The sequence below is a fragment of the Triturus cristatus genome, chromosome 1_2 (genome assembly GCF_964204655.1).
Source record: "Triturus cristatus chromosome 1_2, aTriCri1.1, whole genome shotgun sequence".
Lineage (NCBI taxonomy): Eukaryota > Metazoa > Chordata > Amphibia > Caudata > Salamandridae > Triturus > Triturus cristatus.
This window is the reverse complement of record NC_140580.1, coordinates 1,051,120,825-1,051,136,296: the sequence shown is the minus strand read 5'-3', so window position 1 is coordinate 1,051,136,296 and position 15,472 is coordinate 1,051,120,825. Positions and strand designations below refer to the sequence as shown.

Sequence of the window (15,472 nt, the reverse complement as noted above, 5' to 3'; positions counted from 1 at the left end):
GGCAAAGCCAATATGTTGGCGCTGACCTGTTAAGGCAAGACCTATTGGCTTTGCCAATGGTAGTTTGATTTGCTGCTGCCGTGTTTTTTCCAACTTCTTAGGAAGCACATTGGACTTGGATCTTAACTTTTGGTTTATTAGGGGGAAGAAAAGCCAGAGAATGTGCTTGGAGCTGAGAATCTGCTGCCGTCTTCAAGCTCACGCAACCATTGTACGGTCGGCCAACAAACCTCTTGGACTTGGAGCCGAACTACCGCATACAGAGATGACCTCTTGACCAGCGATCACCTTAAATGTTATCAACTCGTGTAAACTGTATGTTTAGATGAGGAACAAAAACCATTGTCTTACAAAACTTCATCCACTTGTCCCATTGTGCTTTCATAAATGTTTGTAATTTGAAATCCCTGCATGTCATTTATGACTGTAGCACATCTTTTATAAGACTCCAACGCTCAGCTCTCCAAGTAACCAATGTTCTTTCTTTGGGCTTGTACTACAGAAGTCTCCCTGCCTCTGTGCAATTACTTCTGGGTTTCATTCAAACTAGTAGCACCATTTGGCCCAACAGTGAAAACTACTTTTTCATTCTGGACAATGAGACAAACATTTGAATGGAAACAAACTTATTAGAATGCATCCCTTCATCCCCTTGTAAATTCTTACAAACTATGATACTTCTTGATATTAGATAAACTCTATTCTTGTACTCCTAATGGGAGCACTGGTCCCTGTAAGAAGCTCTTTTCCAGGGCCGCCTTCATAGTTTGTGCTAAGATGCTTTTTGTCACTCCTTGGTAGCAGCTGCGTAGCACAGCTCCCAACGACTGCCCGAAGCTTCCATTGAGTGGAGACTTTCCAGCTGCACCCTTCCTATATTGCGAAATCTCTGTGTTCTGATACAGCATGTTCACTCGTAGGCTGCCTGTCGATGCGTGGACTTCGACATATTCTTCAACTAATTCCGCCTCCTCCCTATTGGGACTCACCTGCACTTACAATTGCATTCCGCCCTTTCGATTACCCATTGTTCCAGACAACTGCAGTGATCTCTTTAGATAACTGATCACCTGTGTGTCCCATCTTCCTGCTCTTAACATTGAAAAGGGCTTTTTTCTTTTACTGATTAGGTCTCCATCTGTATCTTCAACCTGCTCTCGGGCTGCCTTTTATAATTTCCCAGTCCTGATGATGATCCATCATCTTTAGGGGATCAAAAATTCACCCACTTTTTTTTTTTTTTTTTTTTTTTTACAAGCCTAATAATTATTTTGTTATGGTCGTATGTAAAAGCAGTACGTGTTAATAAATATATATATATATATATATATATATATATATATATATATATGTATGTATGTATATATATTATGAAAAGAGCTCCCATTGCCAGGGAAGAGGTACAGTCTTTTAAACACTCCACATAAAACTGACAAACCTCAACTGTTCTGTTTCTGCAGATAAAATTAGCTGTGAAAAAAGGCCATTCAGCTCATCCTTCTCTTTCTATTCCTATAACTAAATACTTGGCATATCCTTCCTTTCCACCTAAAAAGGACCATTATCACTTTCTATTTTCATGTTTCACACCAAAGTCCCAGAAAGGTACCCTGAAGGGAAGATAGCTTTCCTTTTGTAGTCCGGGTAGAAAATAGGAATTGCCAAAGCAGTCATTATATAGTGCCCCTTGTGATCTTTTCTTACCCCAGGCATTTTTCGATGCGCAGTCATGCCCTTTCTGGTTGCAAACCCATTACCTGAGAACTCATGCACTTAGTCAGTTTGCGATCTAAACAAGCAATTTCTGAAACCCAAATTATCTAATGCACCTCAAAAATATCAGCTCAGCCAAAAAAAATGTAACATTCTTGTGGAGTTGATGGCTCTCCAGATATTGAAATACTCTGCCTACAACCCACTTGAGCAGCAATATTAACTAATTGGCATGATAGAGGTGACTCATTGGCAAAAGTAGCTTCTGGCAATGGCCAAGCTTGAGAAAAAAAATTAAATTGCATGTCTCACCAGCACACTGATTTTATTACAAAAGCTTCAATTTATGAACTTCCCATCAAAGTCATTTTATTATAAAAGCTTCAAGAAATTAACTGAAAGCGTTCCTATTGAAGAGAACCCTATTAATGTATGTGGAGTACGTTTTAGAAACATTTTGTAAGTAATTATTTTTCCGTTGCATTTATTAAGAACACTTCTTTGCACATGAATCTTCAGTGACCAAGACACCGGTGGAATTTTTATAGAATTTCGATTTAAAGATTGGATTGAGATGTCATTTAGGTAAACTGACCAAGATTTCTTATAGTATGGTTTCATTACACTAATCATCTTCTAACCAAGTACACAAGGTTGAAATGCAAAGGACATCTTCAGTGTATATAGCCTTTCAATTTGAATGTTTGTTACTTCATGCTCTGTGAACCCATATTGACTACATCAAATGTATTAAACGTTTTTGTGATTTAGACTTAGAATATGAGAATACAATATAATTCTTACTTTTAGCAAAGGAAATTAGTGCTGACGCTGGTTAGTAGTTTGAAACTATGCAGTGAATTATCTTACCTGTGGTTTCTAATTTGGACATTTTTTTCGAAACAGTTGAGCTTTAGTCTGTTGAGATGTGTTGTCCAACAGTAATGCAGTTATTTTGTCTAAGTTTTAAAATAAGTTAATTTGATTCATGTGTCCCTCTCATTGAGCAAGTGAATTCAGCAGTACTAGTTTCTCCAAAACATTTAACCCAGTTGTGTAAAATACTGAGAAGCTGGAAATGAGTGGTCACAATGTGAGTTTGGTTATTTATTCTCTCACTCCCATCGAAAAATGAAGTGGTGAGTCGCATCAGATTTGCACCTGGATATTTCCTCCTTTTGTAAATATAAAACTATCTGCCAAAAGCTTTATTGATACACATTTTAGAGCACATTTTACAACTACTACTTTTTCCTCTCAGTTTTCACATTGATATCAATCCGGTTTTTTTCCCTTCTAACTTTTACAAAAGTTTCGTTCTGGTAGCATTTTTTGTATACTTTTCACTCGCGTTATCATTTATTCACTATTAGAAGTCTTAATATAAAAAGGCACCTTTAAATCATTTACTACAAAGACCGTGTTGCTCACAAGATTTTGGTGCTTGGGAATGCAAAGATCTTACTATAAACAAAATAACATAATTGTAGCCATCTCTTAATTTGTGAATTAAATATACTTCATTGTAAGCAAGTAAAATTATGGCATTTTTATTAATGTTCTCTCAGTAAGGTATAGCTGATTTAAGCTTATTCTTTTGATATCACATTCTGCAGCTACATTTGGATCAAAAGGTGGAACATGCTGGGAATCGAGAGATTTTCTATTATCTCTGTTAATGTAGTGTAAATATGTTTATGGAAACAGGGTAGATAAAATATTAGTATTTAATTTAATCCTCATCCAGAATATTTTGAGGAGTGCAAATTCTTGGAAATAATAAAGGATTATTTTTTAGCGTAAAAGGAACGTCAGCAATTTTACCTGTGTAAATTATTTTAATAAATCATATTGCACATTTGACATATGTGGCTCAAGCTGATATAATCTGAATAGATGTATTTATTTGCAGTGCCCTCAAATATTAGGTTGGACCATCTCTGATATCGGTTTTAGCTGTAAACGTTCGCAAGGTGTGAGAATTGGAACACTTCTTTGAAAACAAGTGTGAATTTCTCAGAACTTTTCCCCATTGGAAAACAAGATGCCCTTTCCCAACATAGACCATTTTGATTGAATGAACACTATGATGTAATCTTCTTTCAGGTCTATGTACAGTCAGTAGGCAGCTGACAATGCTGTCATCTTTTAAGTTTCATCACATGCAAGCCTAAAAATTGGATGCTGCACTAGAGAAGATTCAGAAATAGTACATGCAGTGGCAGTCTTGGAGCAACACCAGACTTTCAGGGAAAAAGGAAATCGTTTGTACCCCAAATTCCATTTAAAGTACAAGGTTTGTACAAACAGGATTACTAGATGTTACTCATGTGGATCAATTTCTGGTGTTGCCCAGTACAGAGAAGAATCTAATAAGTAAAGGAAGAAAATATATGAGACCCATTGGTTCTGTTTGGCAAACTACATCCTAATCTTTGTGTAGTAAATGAAAACCAGACTACCACAAAAGTATATTACCATGCACCTTTAAAATAGTATAGTCACTTACCCCGGTGAGTCTGCGTGCTTACCATAGGTTTGAAATCTTTGTATCGGAAAAGGAACATGACAGCAATCTGGTCATCTTTTAGTAGAAAATATTAGAGAGAAACTGAGGGAGCAATTGCTTGCAGTATTTCTACTGCAGCACCTACATTTTAGCAGATTTAAATTACTGTGTATAGCTCTACATGAAATCTGTACAGCCCAATGTGTAGTGCCATAGGTGTCTTATATTCACGTTTTGCTGCGCATACCACTTTTTTTGTCTTGGAATTACCTCTCGTTTACTTCGGACTGTTAGATGTCAGCGCATGATCAGTATACATAAAACCATAGGTTTGCAGTATACTTTTTGATTTGTCACAGTGCAGAAGATATGCAGGCACTCCTAATAAAGCTCATGACTACTGTTTGCTGCTACTTATTAGTTCAAAAGAAAGGCTCTTCCACTTGTATACAATTTGTAGGAAGTAAATTGAAACCTAAGCAGTAAATCTAGAAGACAAATTTAAATACATGCATAAACCTTCAAATCGTAGTCTTGCCTAGATTTCTGCCTTTTTGTTCTTCATGAAGTGTGCTAGAAGTATGCAGAGAAGGCTAAGTAAATTGTGGTATTTCAGGTATGCATAATTTAATTTGATAGTACACATTGTGACCAACCATGACTGAAAATTACAAAAGTACATTTATACTCATCTGGGAAAGTTTTTTACCCCTTTACTCTCCAATAACACCTTAGGGTTTACTCTTTACTGTCCTGGAAGGGAATTATTGTGGCATTTAAAGGATTAATTGTGCTTTTCCAATGTGGGGATGAACAGGTTACGTTCATGTGAATTTCCTCAAGCTTACTGGTTTGTGGGTGTTTGCTGCATTTAGTATGCTCCCTTCATGCGGTTACCAGTGTAGTTAATCCACTTTACTGGCCAACTAATCATACTTGTAAGTCCGATCTGTGAACGCAAAGGTCGACTGATTCTTTGAATCGGTTTCCTCTTTCAATATGGAGTGTCCGCCCACAGGTTTGTTTATTTGGTCATTTAAGTTCATCCTAAGGGTGCCAATAACTTTCAGTCGAACGTGTATTGCTGGTATCCGCATTAAGCACTTGAACGCTTATCCATGCATTTTACAGCTTCTAGTACCACAAAGCAAGTACACCAATGGTAAATTTTGTTGATGCCCAGTGTTCAGTCTGTCACCTAATTGGCAATCAGAGCATGAAGAAACAGATGTTCTTGTTGTTGGTGATGACACTGAAGATGTAAAAGGGAATCTGGTGCAAGTCTGACTCCCCTGCTCACTGCCTGATCCTTTCACCTTGCCTTTTAATGGAATCCTGCCAATAAGTGCTGACTGCCTGCAAAAAAAAAAACTAAAACACTATCTTTTTTTTCTGTCACCTATATCGTGTCCCTGGTACGAAAAAATACAGATAACATTGTGCAAAACCAATTGAGAATTCAGTTGCATTTATTTTTTCTGTCGGAACAAAAAGAATTGTTGAAGTTATCTGTTTGAATTTCAAAATGTTCATGTTCTGCCTTAGCATGCACAACTTTGTTTGCTTTGCACCAGCTGTATCATGTCCTGGGCAGATGTGATGGTGTCTATAGGTCTGAACACTGCAAATCTTTAATGATAGCTTCGAAAAAAACAACTGCAGTCGTTTTTATGATTTATTTTGCAGGCAGTCAATCTTAATCATTTCTAACTTTATTTTGAAACTAATCGCTCATTTACAAACTTTTTTTTAAACTATGTGTTGGCTTGATGCAGATGTTTATATTGGCTACATTACAAAATACATTAGCTCAATAAAGGAAAAAAAACCTTACAATGGAAATCATTTTGTGCATGTGACATATGCCAATCGTACATCATGTAATCCTTACACACCTACAAACCTCATGTGAAGCAATGCAAACATCTGCTGTGACGTTCACAATGTCAGAAAATGAGCATGTAGCATTTGCTCTTTTAACCCTTTTCATATTATACAGAAGCTTCAGAACAAGTAAATTCCACCGAAGTAATGAGAAGCAGCCGGAAAACTGATTATCATCTGTAACAATTGAGTATGAGGGGGACACAGGGATTTAAAGTCTCATTTGTTCATTAGTTCGAATATAGTTGTATAACTGTATTTTTTTAAGTGGATTATCTTTGATTTGCTACTATATAGAATATGCTCATATATTATACTTCTTAAATATTCCACAGACCTTTTTAAAGTTTAGAATTCAATATCTAGTACATGGAATTTTTTCCTGTAGAGCAAGGAGGGACAGTGGTTCCTACTTTCAGCTCCTTTCATTGTCATCTTATGTAAAAGCTCTGTCAGTATCTTGGATTGATCACTAGTCGGCATCCTAGTGACTGCCCCAATGTGTCATGTTTGTACATGTTACTAGAGTACCTAAGACCTACATGAATGACTAGATCCTTTGACAAATTTGTATGTTGGAATCAGAGTTGAAGGCTGTTTTGCCATTTATCAGGGTCTTATGGTCACCTTTTAAATTCATAACCCATCGGGGAGATTTATTAGCCTTTTAATACATGTTTTAAAAGTCCTGTCATTATTTTATTATTTGTAAAGGGCTTACTGGCGTTTGGACCGAATAGGGGCAGAGTTATTTCCAGAGCATATAGAAGCCCTTCACCTAGTTTAGGGTGGTGGTACCATCAAGAGAATTAATTCATTAAAATTTGACAGCCCTGCAAAGCTATAGAGCTGTAGTTCTTTGAAGTATAAGTTTCAAGGTAAGTCAAGAGCCCTCTCAGAAACACACAATGCACCAGGACCACAGCTCCACCTCACTGTGTTTTTCTGCCATGACGTTCCTGCATCCTTTTGGAGCGCCAACACTGCTGAGACTCAAATAAGTAGTTTGACTCTATTGTCCAATATCTCCTCCAATAGAATTACTTGCATTTGGGAATTATGGATAATTCACCCTTCCAGTTTTGCCCCAAGTGCACCAGTAACTTCCCTTGGTGAGACCATCCCTTTAATTTTTCTAGAGATCACCAGGAGTCAAGCTTTCGACCTGTGAGGTCTTAAAAAAAACAAAAAAAAAACAATGATATATCGAAGGGAACGTTTTAGGCCTTACAAGATGCAGCATCAGGACCCTACAGGACCATTGCCTGTCTTCAGACCCCAAGACATCAAGGGAACCTATTGAGAGTGGGAAGGTCTGTCTGGTATCCCTTGGGGGCTAACCGGATCAGAGTTCAGAAAACATCTCTTCGGAGGGCTCCGAAATATAAGCAGCAGGCATCAGAGGCCCATTGAAACCCTTACCCAGAACATAGGCTGCATCAAACATACTTATTCCACAGACACCTGCCAGGGATTGTCCCTCCTTGATTTGACCTAGACAAGAATTTCAAAGCTAGTTCATCACCGGTCTCTAGAGAGCTGGGGTTTGACCCCTAAGACTGTGTTAAAGAGCTTTAACATTCTGCTCTGGCCACTGCGCAGAATTAGTGGATCCTGTCACTAGTTTGACAGGGATACTGCTTGGTGTTTAACTCCTCACTGCCAAACATCACACCTGGCTTTAACTCAATCACTCAAGAGCTTCAAATACTGCTGAAAGATGTACAAGCATTACTTAGCCAGGTTGCTATAGAATCTGTTCCTCCACTCCAAAGGGAGGTCAAGGAGTATACTTACTCATCCCCAAGAAAGACGACACGCCATGGTCTCCTTGACTTTATGCTGTTAAACTGCTACACACTGTCAGAGCACTTCAAGATGACGACCCTGGATGGCATCATTCTGCTGCTCTGCACAGATCCTATAGCAACCCTGGTTGCCAAAGACTCTTTATTCTAAAATCCCCTCCCACCCTTCACATCATCCTTACCTCAGATGCATCGTAGGTGGATAACGCTAATAATTCAAAGTGTTGCACTTCAGAGTCACAACAACTGCTGAGAGTATTCACCAAATGTCTAGTGGTGGTCGCAGATCCATTCATGACTTTCTGTATCTAGCCAACTGGCTGATAAGGAGCATCAATGCCTAGCACAAACTCAAATGGGTTACGCCTTCACTAGTTTGTTTTCGTACTGTTTGCCAAAAAGTCACATTACTACCTGCAGCATCTCTCTTTAGGAACGGTAGTGAACACCGTGATAGTCAAAGCCTCTCTCAATCTGGAAAAGGTAATGGCATTTCAGAGGCTGCTCCCTTATCAGATGCCACATTCTGAATCAGTGAGGATAATCATGAAATGGATGGGGAAGATAGCATTGTGCATTTGGATAGTGCAGCACAATCACATATATATTGCATTCACTTCAGAATTGCCTGCTCAGGTAATAGTTAGAAACGACAGATCAATGGGAAGATGTGGGTTCGTACAACCCACAGTTCAGCACAATTGGAAATTGTGGCACAACAGGAACTTGTTAATGAGCAGATGGTTTGTCGACCCTCAACCGCAGGTGACAGTTACTAGAGACACCTCACATGCTAGGAGGGGTAAGCATCTAGCAACTTGGCTGTAAAGGGTACCTGGACATAGCAGTAGAAAATGAACATCAGTTTCTTGGAGTACACAGCAGTCCAAATGTCACCTGAAGGTTTTACACATAAATTGCAATAAGAGAGTAGCACTCTTGACAACAGGCCGCTTGACTGCATCCATTAGTAAGGAGGCACTCACTCAACACTGGGTCATTCTTCACTGAATCCTGTTCTTAGTGGAGCATCTGCTGGGGGTGGCCAACAAGGAATCTTTGTAGTGGATGCATCAACAAAGTATGCGAGTAGGAGATTAATCCCAGGTTCTTCAGCAGTACATTTTGAATTGGGGAACACCCACAGTTGATCTCTTTCCCGCCACAGAAAAAGTAACATGCCCAATGTTCACCTCAAGGTTCCCACGCACTCAGTACCTGGGCATTGCTACATGGATGAGCAGGTCTGACGTTTTTGCCTATGCTTTTTCTCCACTAGATCTGAGCCCTTAGGTAGTAAAGAAGTTAAGATAACACTCAGTCTCGTCGCTTTGACCTGGGCAAGGCAGCAAGGATACTCTGTGCTACTGCAATTGCCTGTCCACTGGCTCAGCATCAAGGTCAACTGAGGTATCGAAATCTGAAAGAAATGAACCTTGCTATTTGGCATCTGAGCTCCCATAGTTAGGGTATCCACATCTTTCAGAACTGTGTATGCTCATTTTGCTTGAGGCTTGCAAAACAACCAAACAGTATTGCTATGCCGCCAAATGGAAACACTTTGTCAATTATTGATTAACTAGACATTTGCAGTTTCTACAAACATTGATTCAGGATATTATCTGCTAACTCTTGTATTTTACAACAAATATTTCAAACCTATTAGGCTGCATTTAGCAGTGTTAGCAGCTTTAATGTAGAATAGACTACATACATCTTTAAGATTACAGTAGTCAAAGGATTAATAGGTCTTAAACAAGTTAATCCCCCCTCACCCTCCCGGATACCACTGGTTCTTGAGTGAGGCCTTAATGTAGTATTTACAAGCCTCATGGGACCTCTGTTACAGGAATTGCGTACTTGGTATGTGAAGTATCTTTCACGGATGGTAACATTCCTAGTAGCAAGCTCTTCCTTGAGTAGAATTAGCGATTTGCATGCCTAAACAGTAGAGGAACCTTTCATCTAAGTACTTAAAATAGGATCGTCCTGAGGAAAAATCGGTGAAACATTTTTCCTTGGCCTTTAATAATGAAGTGACTGATATTCTGGTGGGAACCTGAACCTAACCAGGATTTTGTCTGTCATTAGGCATGTGGTGAGGTGGCACAGGCCTGCCCTGGATATCCAGACTTTCTTCTGTGACACACTAATCCAGAGAAGTTGGTGTTGCAGGTCTCTACCAGTCACCTAAACCGCAATTCTTTCCAACTACACCACCTGAAAAAGAATCCAAAACGATGAAGACATACACGAAGCAAATGTTCCCCATATCAAACCTGCCTTATGCTCTATCAAAACATTTTGTCTGGGAAGATATTTGCATGCATTTTGGTACACAGTGGCATACATATTGCCAGATATCCTAGAGGAACTCTGTCCAACCTTGCAGGGACTTAATTTGGATAGGCATACTCTATTCGATCCAGTCTGGACTCTTTCAACTGCCTGCGTAGGGCAGTTGGCATCTGCATAGTGTTTAGGTTCTACACCTAGATTCGCTCCACTGGCTTCTCATCTGATATCCAGCAATCTCTCTTGGACTTCTCCTTTGACGGCTTTAGGCTTTTGGAACAAATGCAGACATGGCCCTTGAAAGATTCAAGGACAGTAATGCTGCTGCTTGCTCTCTAAGCTTGGCTGCACCAGTTCCACCATCTGCCAAAACAGGAGCACCCCTTTCGAGGCTTTAGTAGGGCTGCAAGCAGAGGCAGAGACCATATGCACCTCAACAGCTACAGCCCTTCCCCCTCCTTTCGAGTCCGGTGATCAGGCTGGCAGTGTCTAGGCACGAAGCGGCAAAAAACTATCCAAACTCCAGTCCCTGTCCTTCAGCTAGTGCAAAACTGCTTTAATTTCTCTTTTGGGGGCGCACAATCGGCCTGCAGGAGGTCACAGAACTTTTCCGCTCTCTAGCTGGAGGAGCATAACATCAGAATAATGGGTATTCCAGATCGTGCAAAAGAGATACTCCTTGTATCTTCCGTCTATCACCCGGACTTGCCACCTAAACCACAACACCTTCCGGAGGACCACTTGTCCATACTCTGTGGATAAGTTCAAGGTCTCTTGGCCTCTGCAGCAATGCGTAGGGTGCCGGCATCAGAAATGGGGCCTAGTTGCTGCTCCTCTTACTTATTTGACCATTGCCCCATCCTAGACCTTTGGCCGTGAAACTTCTCCCTCTGGAAGGACAAGTTCAAAATGCTCACTATGGTTCATGTTCATGTTCTGTCTGTCCTGGATCCAGGATACTGGATGGCATTGTTGGATGGTAATGCTGGACTTGTGGTCACATAGTTTCACATCTCCGTCCTGCAGGTTTCAGGGAGGGATCATGAGTTGCCATGAAATTATAATGAATACTATGAAAAACAACAGCTTGCAATGCCCGCACCCAACACTAGATTGCAGGAGTGTGCAAAGTATGTGATCAATGTAAGATCTTTACTTTTGATTTCCTTTAACCATAATCTCATGCTTCCTCTTTTAAAGAACCCCTTCACAAATGAGGTGTTTCCAGAACGTTTATTCTGCTTGAAAAAGAACTTGTGTATTTGAAATCAGATCTCCTAGAATGACAGCGTAATAAATATTTTTTCTTATGATTCCAGTATTCTTAGTTCTAACTCTTCCCCTTTCATAAGACTCGACCGCCCTTTCAATCTTGGAGCATATGTTGTGCTCCGAACATATATTGCAGAAAAGGCGTGGGTATCAGTTTGAGGTCGGTTCGGGAAATATGCATAGGGAGCAGGGCTAGCTGTTCGCAAGGGAGCTCTTGTACTTTGTCCCACTAAAATAAATGGTGACCATTGTTTGAAGAATCTACTCAATGTAGGCATTCCTAACTAGCAGCGAAGAAGGTAGAGGAATGACCATGATCCTTGTTTGTTCCACTATGATGCATTAAGCCAAACTCGGCAAAAAAGAGTGTCAATGCCAGTCCCCTTTCAAAACACTTGATTAGCGTGAAAGCTAAAGGCTGTTTGTTTCAGTCAGTGCTTCTGAGCATCTTTGAAGCACCCCTTTCTTGGTATCAAGCCTCAGCCAGCATAAAACTCTTTAGCCATGATATTCTGTTCATATAAGTGTGAAGCAACTTGAGTAATTGTACATAACATATAATCCTCTTATATGTAGAACCTTGCTTTCTGTATCGCCTCCATGGTTTGACTTCCATATTAATTTTACCACGTACAAACCCGCCACCCCCACCTCTTTTTGACCTACCATGCATGATTACAAAAAGATTCAAATTGACAGGTCACCTATGATATCAAACACTTATTGCAGAAGAAGGGATCTTTAGTGGGCCTAATATGTATCAGAATAGGAAAATACGTGTATGGTTAGCCTGAAACAAAACTTGTTTAAACAGGAATGGCTCAATCCTTGACTTGACAACTTTTCATACTCCTAGAATGTGTATTTATAACCAGATTGTAACTAAACTATTGTTACTGTAGATGGAGTAGTACTCTTCTAAGAGTCTACATCCTGCTCTTACAACTGTAAAATAGTATATACAATGGTGACCTCCATGCAATGCGGAAGAGATGCATAGTACTTTCTGGTGACATTTCATGCACTATACCTAAACCCCTGAAACCAAAGGGATGCTTTCAGGTTTTAACTGCCTTTGAATAGTTAAGCAATGATAATCAGTTTTCCGGTCTCTGGCTGACAAGATTTACACAGTTATGAATTCAGTAGTCCATGTTATGAGATGGATAAGTAACCCAGTGTATGTTGGCTAATGGAAGCAGTCCCACTGTAGTTCAAGGACATTTCATCAAATCATTTGATTGTCTCGAAAGATTCGTTGTTCTGAACAACTGTACTTCTGGACGCAGTGTATTAGCTGTAGAATGTATATGTTGAGCATATTCTGTATAGTTGAAAAGAAATGCTACATGCTATTTTTTTACCCTGTAAATGTGTTTTGCATTCTTAATAAGATCCCAGATTGTATGTAGCTGTTGTTGTCAATTTGTATACTGAGCGAATGCCTTTTTGCTTTTGCAGCACATCTGCACAATACTACTTTTATGGCTGTTTAATTACAGTGCACCTCTTGGATATTACACTTCTGGGAGTCTTATTAGCCCATTGAGATGCTCTACCCTTTTTTGTACTGTGACAGAATCCCCTTGGTCAAATTGTATCTGTTTTTTTTTATTCCGTTTTACCAGTAGAAAATGTTGCGCTGAAAGATCCTCCGGATTTATTGGACAGGCAGAAATGCCTGAACGCCTTGGCGTCACTGCGTCATGCCAAATGGTTTCAGGTTGGCTGATTTGTTCTTATCTTGGGTAGCCTTATGAGGTTTTCATTTAAACGTCTATAATTTCAAGTTTCAAATGTTTTTAGTGATTCATTAAATATAATCTTTTGGATTTCGAATAATGTTAAATAAGTGAATTATATTGAATAATCTGGACAGTTGACTAGCCTGTATCTATGATGAGGCTACAAAAGCGAATTATATATAATGCGTTCCAGATTTATTGTAAGTCACCACTTTTAAGAGTCAGGAATATGCCTTTTGTATTTTTTTTTTTTTGCATGATTAAAAGTAAGCAATTAACAATCAATATTTAAGATCAATCCCATGGTTCTGTGGATACAAAAAAAATTGTATTTATACAGTTGCATTGCAACCCTTTTGTTTCTTTTAGGCAAGAGCAAATGGATTAAAGTCATGTGTAATTGTTCTTCGTATTCTGCGCGATTTATGCAACCGAGTACCAACATGGGAGCCATTAAAAGGATGGGTAAGTATGACACTGACAAATCCTAATTGGTCTTATTTTTGAAACCTTCGAAAATTATTTAGTCCACAGAGGTGTAATAATATTGAGTAAATATTGATTACTTAACAAAGATCATTCTAAAGTGGAGCGTTTGTGTGTTGATAGAAAATGTGTGCTTGTGTGATTCTTATTAATATTAAAAATCACGGTATATCTATTCATGTGCAGTGTCTTTGAAGCCTCTTCAAAATCTAATGTAAGTGAACTCTTAAAACATGCTACTTTCATAGTTAGCTCATCATCAAACTGAAATTTGAAAGCAACATTTTCTACCTCCTGTTCAAACCTCTGTTTCCACAAAGAAAGTTAACTGGTAGGTTTTCCTAATCACCTAATATTATTCAATTACTTTAACAACATATCAACTTCTGTATAGTCCTGGAGACAGTACTGCGCCAGCCTTCTTTAATATTTTTGTTCTGTGGGCTAAAACTCTATGAAAACCACTGAAGTATCTTGAATTGGCACCGCAAATGTACACTAAGAAGAATCAAAGGACAATTTGGGATTCATGTAGGTTTCTTTATTCAGCAAGTTCAGTAATACATACTATACCTCGTAGGAACCATGAATGTTTATAGCTCAACAACTTCTAAGTGGCACAGGAGCACTCCAAGCACAAGTCTCACTTACAGATCACATTCCTAGAGGTGTATGTTTATCAATAATGTTATGGGGTTTACGTTTAATGAAGAATGCAGTTTGTGACCTTATAGACTTGTTGCTAAGGTACACACTTAGGTCCACGAAAACAAGCAAAACTCATTGTCATGTGGTACTTCCCACTCACATCAGTTAATGCAGAGTAATAATAGAGAAGTTATTGGAAGGGTGCAAAGAGGTAATTGAGGGAGGAGGCTCCCTGAAAGTATAAAAAAAGCTTGGTAGCTATAGTAGCTTAGACCCCTGTAGACCATTGTAAATGCTACTGGTCAAAAGTAGAATACTTTAGTAGCCATAGTGAAACGACTTCTAACAGTAGTGACAGACGTGATACTCACAGACCAGTCTAGATTTATTCCGTACTGAAATACCATATGTAACCTGTGATGATTAGCATGTGTTACATTATATCTGGCCAGGTAGCCAGATTGTAGTGGCTTTTTCTGAAATTGAAATAGCCTTTGGCACCGCGAGCTGGGACTCTCTGTTCAGAGTATGGTAGAAATACTTTTTCAGTCCTGTTATTGCTTGATGGATAAGACCACTATACGCGTGGTCCCAGGCCCATGTATATACTAAAATGATAGTGTCTGAGAGCTGGATGTGGGGCGATTTACTCAACAGGAATGTCCCCTGTCACCTAGATTTGCACTCGCAGTAGTACCCCTGACTGGCATGTTGAGGCAGCAGATGGATGCACCGAGGATAAAAGCTGGGAATATCAACCTCAATATGCTGCTGATGCCGTGGTGTACCTGAGGGCGTGATCCATTCACCTCTTAACTGTCTTGTAAGAAGTAGATGGAACTCTGAATTGACAGGGCAATATTGAAAATGTTCCTACTAGGTAGGTGACCACATCCAAGGTGCTTTTGTGTTCCACGGGATATTCAGTTTGGTACCTTGTAAAATATTCTGTGAAACTTATGGGACATTACTTATCTGGGAAGGAACCCATCCGAGATTTAAGCTAGGCCAAAGTACACTGTCATATGAGGCTAGTACCGGACATGGAGACCCTGATTATGATGGCAGTCAGTCAGACTGCCATCGCATTGAGCAGGATTTCGGCAAAAAAA

At 39.4% G+C, this 15,472-nt stretch overlaps 1 protein-coding gene across 7 annotated transcripts in view; it reads left to right on the top strand.

Annotated features, from left to right (window-relative positions):
* Positions 1-15,472, top strand: part of STRBP (spermatid perinuclear RNA binding protein) — a 605,440-nt gene that overhangs the window by 211,567 nt on the left and 378,401 nt on the right. For all 7 annotated transcript variants that reach the window (XM_085612449.1, XM_085612470.1, XM_085612476.1 and 4 more), the window contains 2 exons: positions 13,110-13,204; positions 13,596-13,691. In XM_085612449.1, the coding sequence (XP_085468575.1) occupies positions 13,110-13,204; positions 13,596-13,691 (191 nt within the window). The remainder of the gene's footprint in view (positions 1-13,109; positions 13,205-13,595; positions 13,692-15,472) is intronic.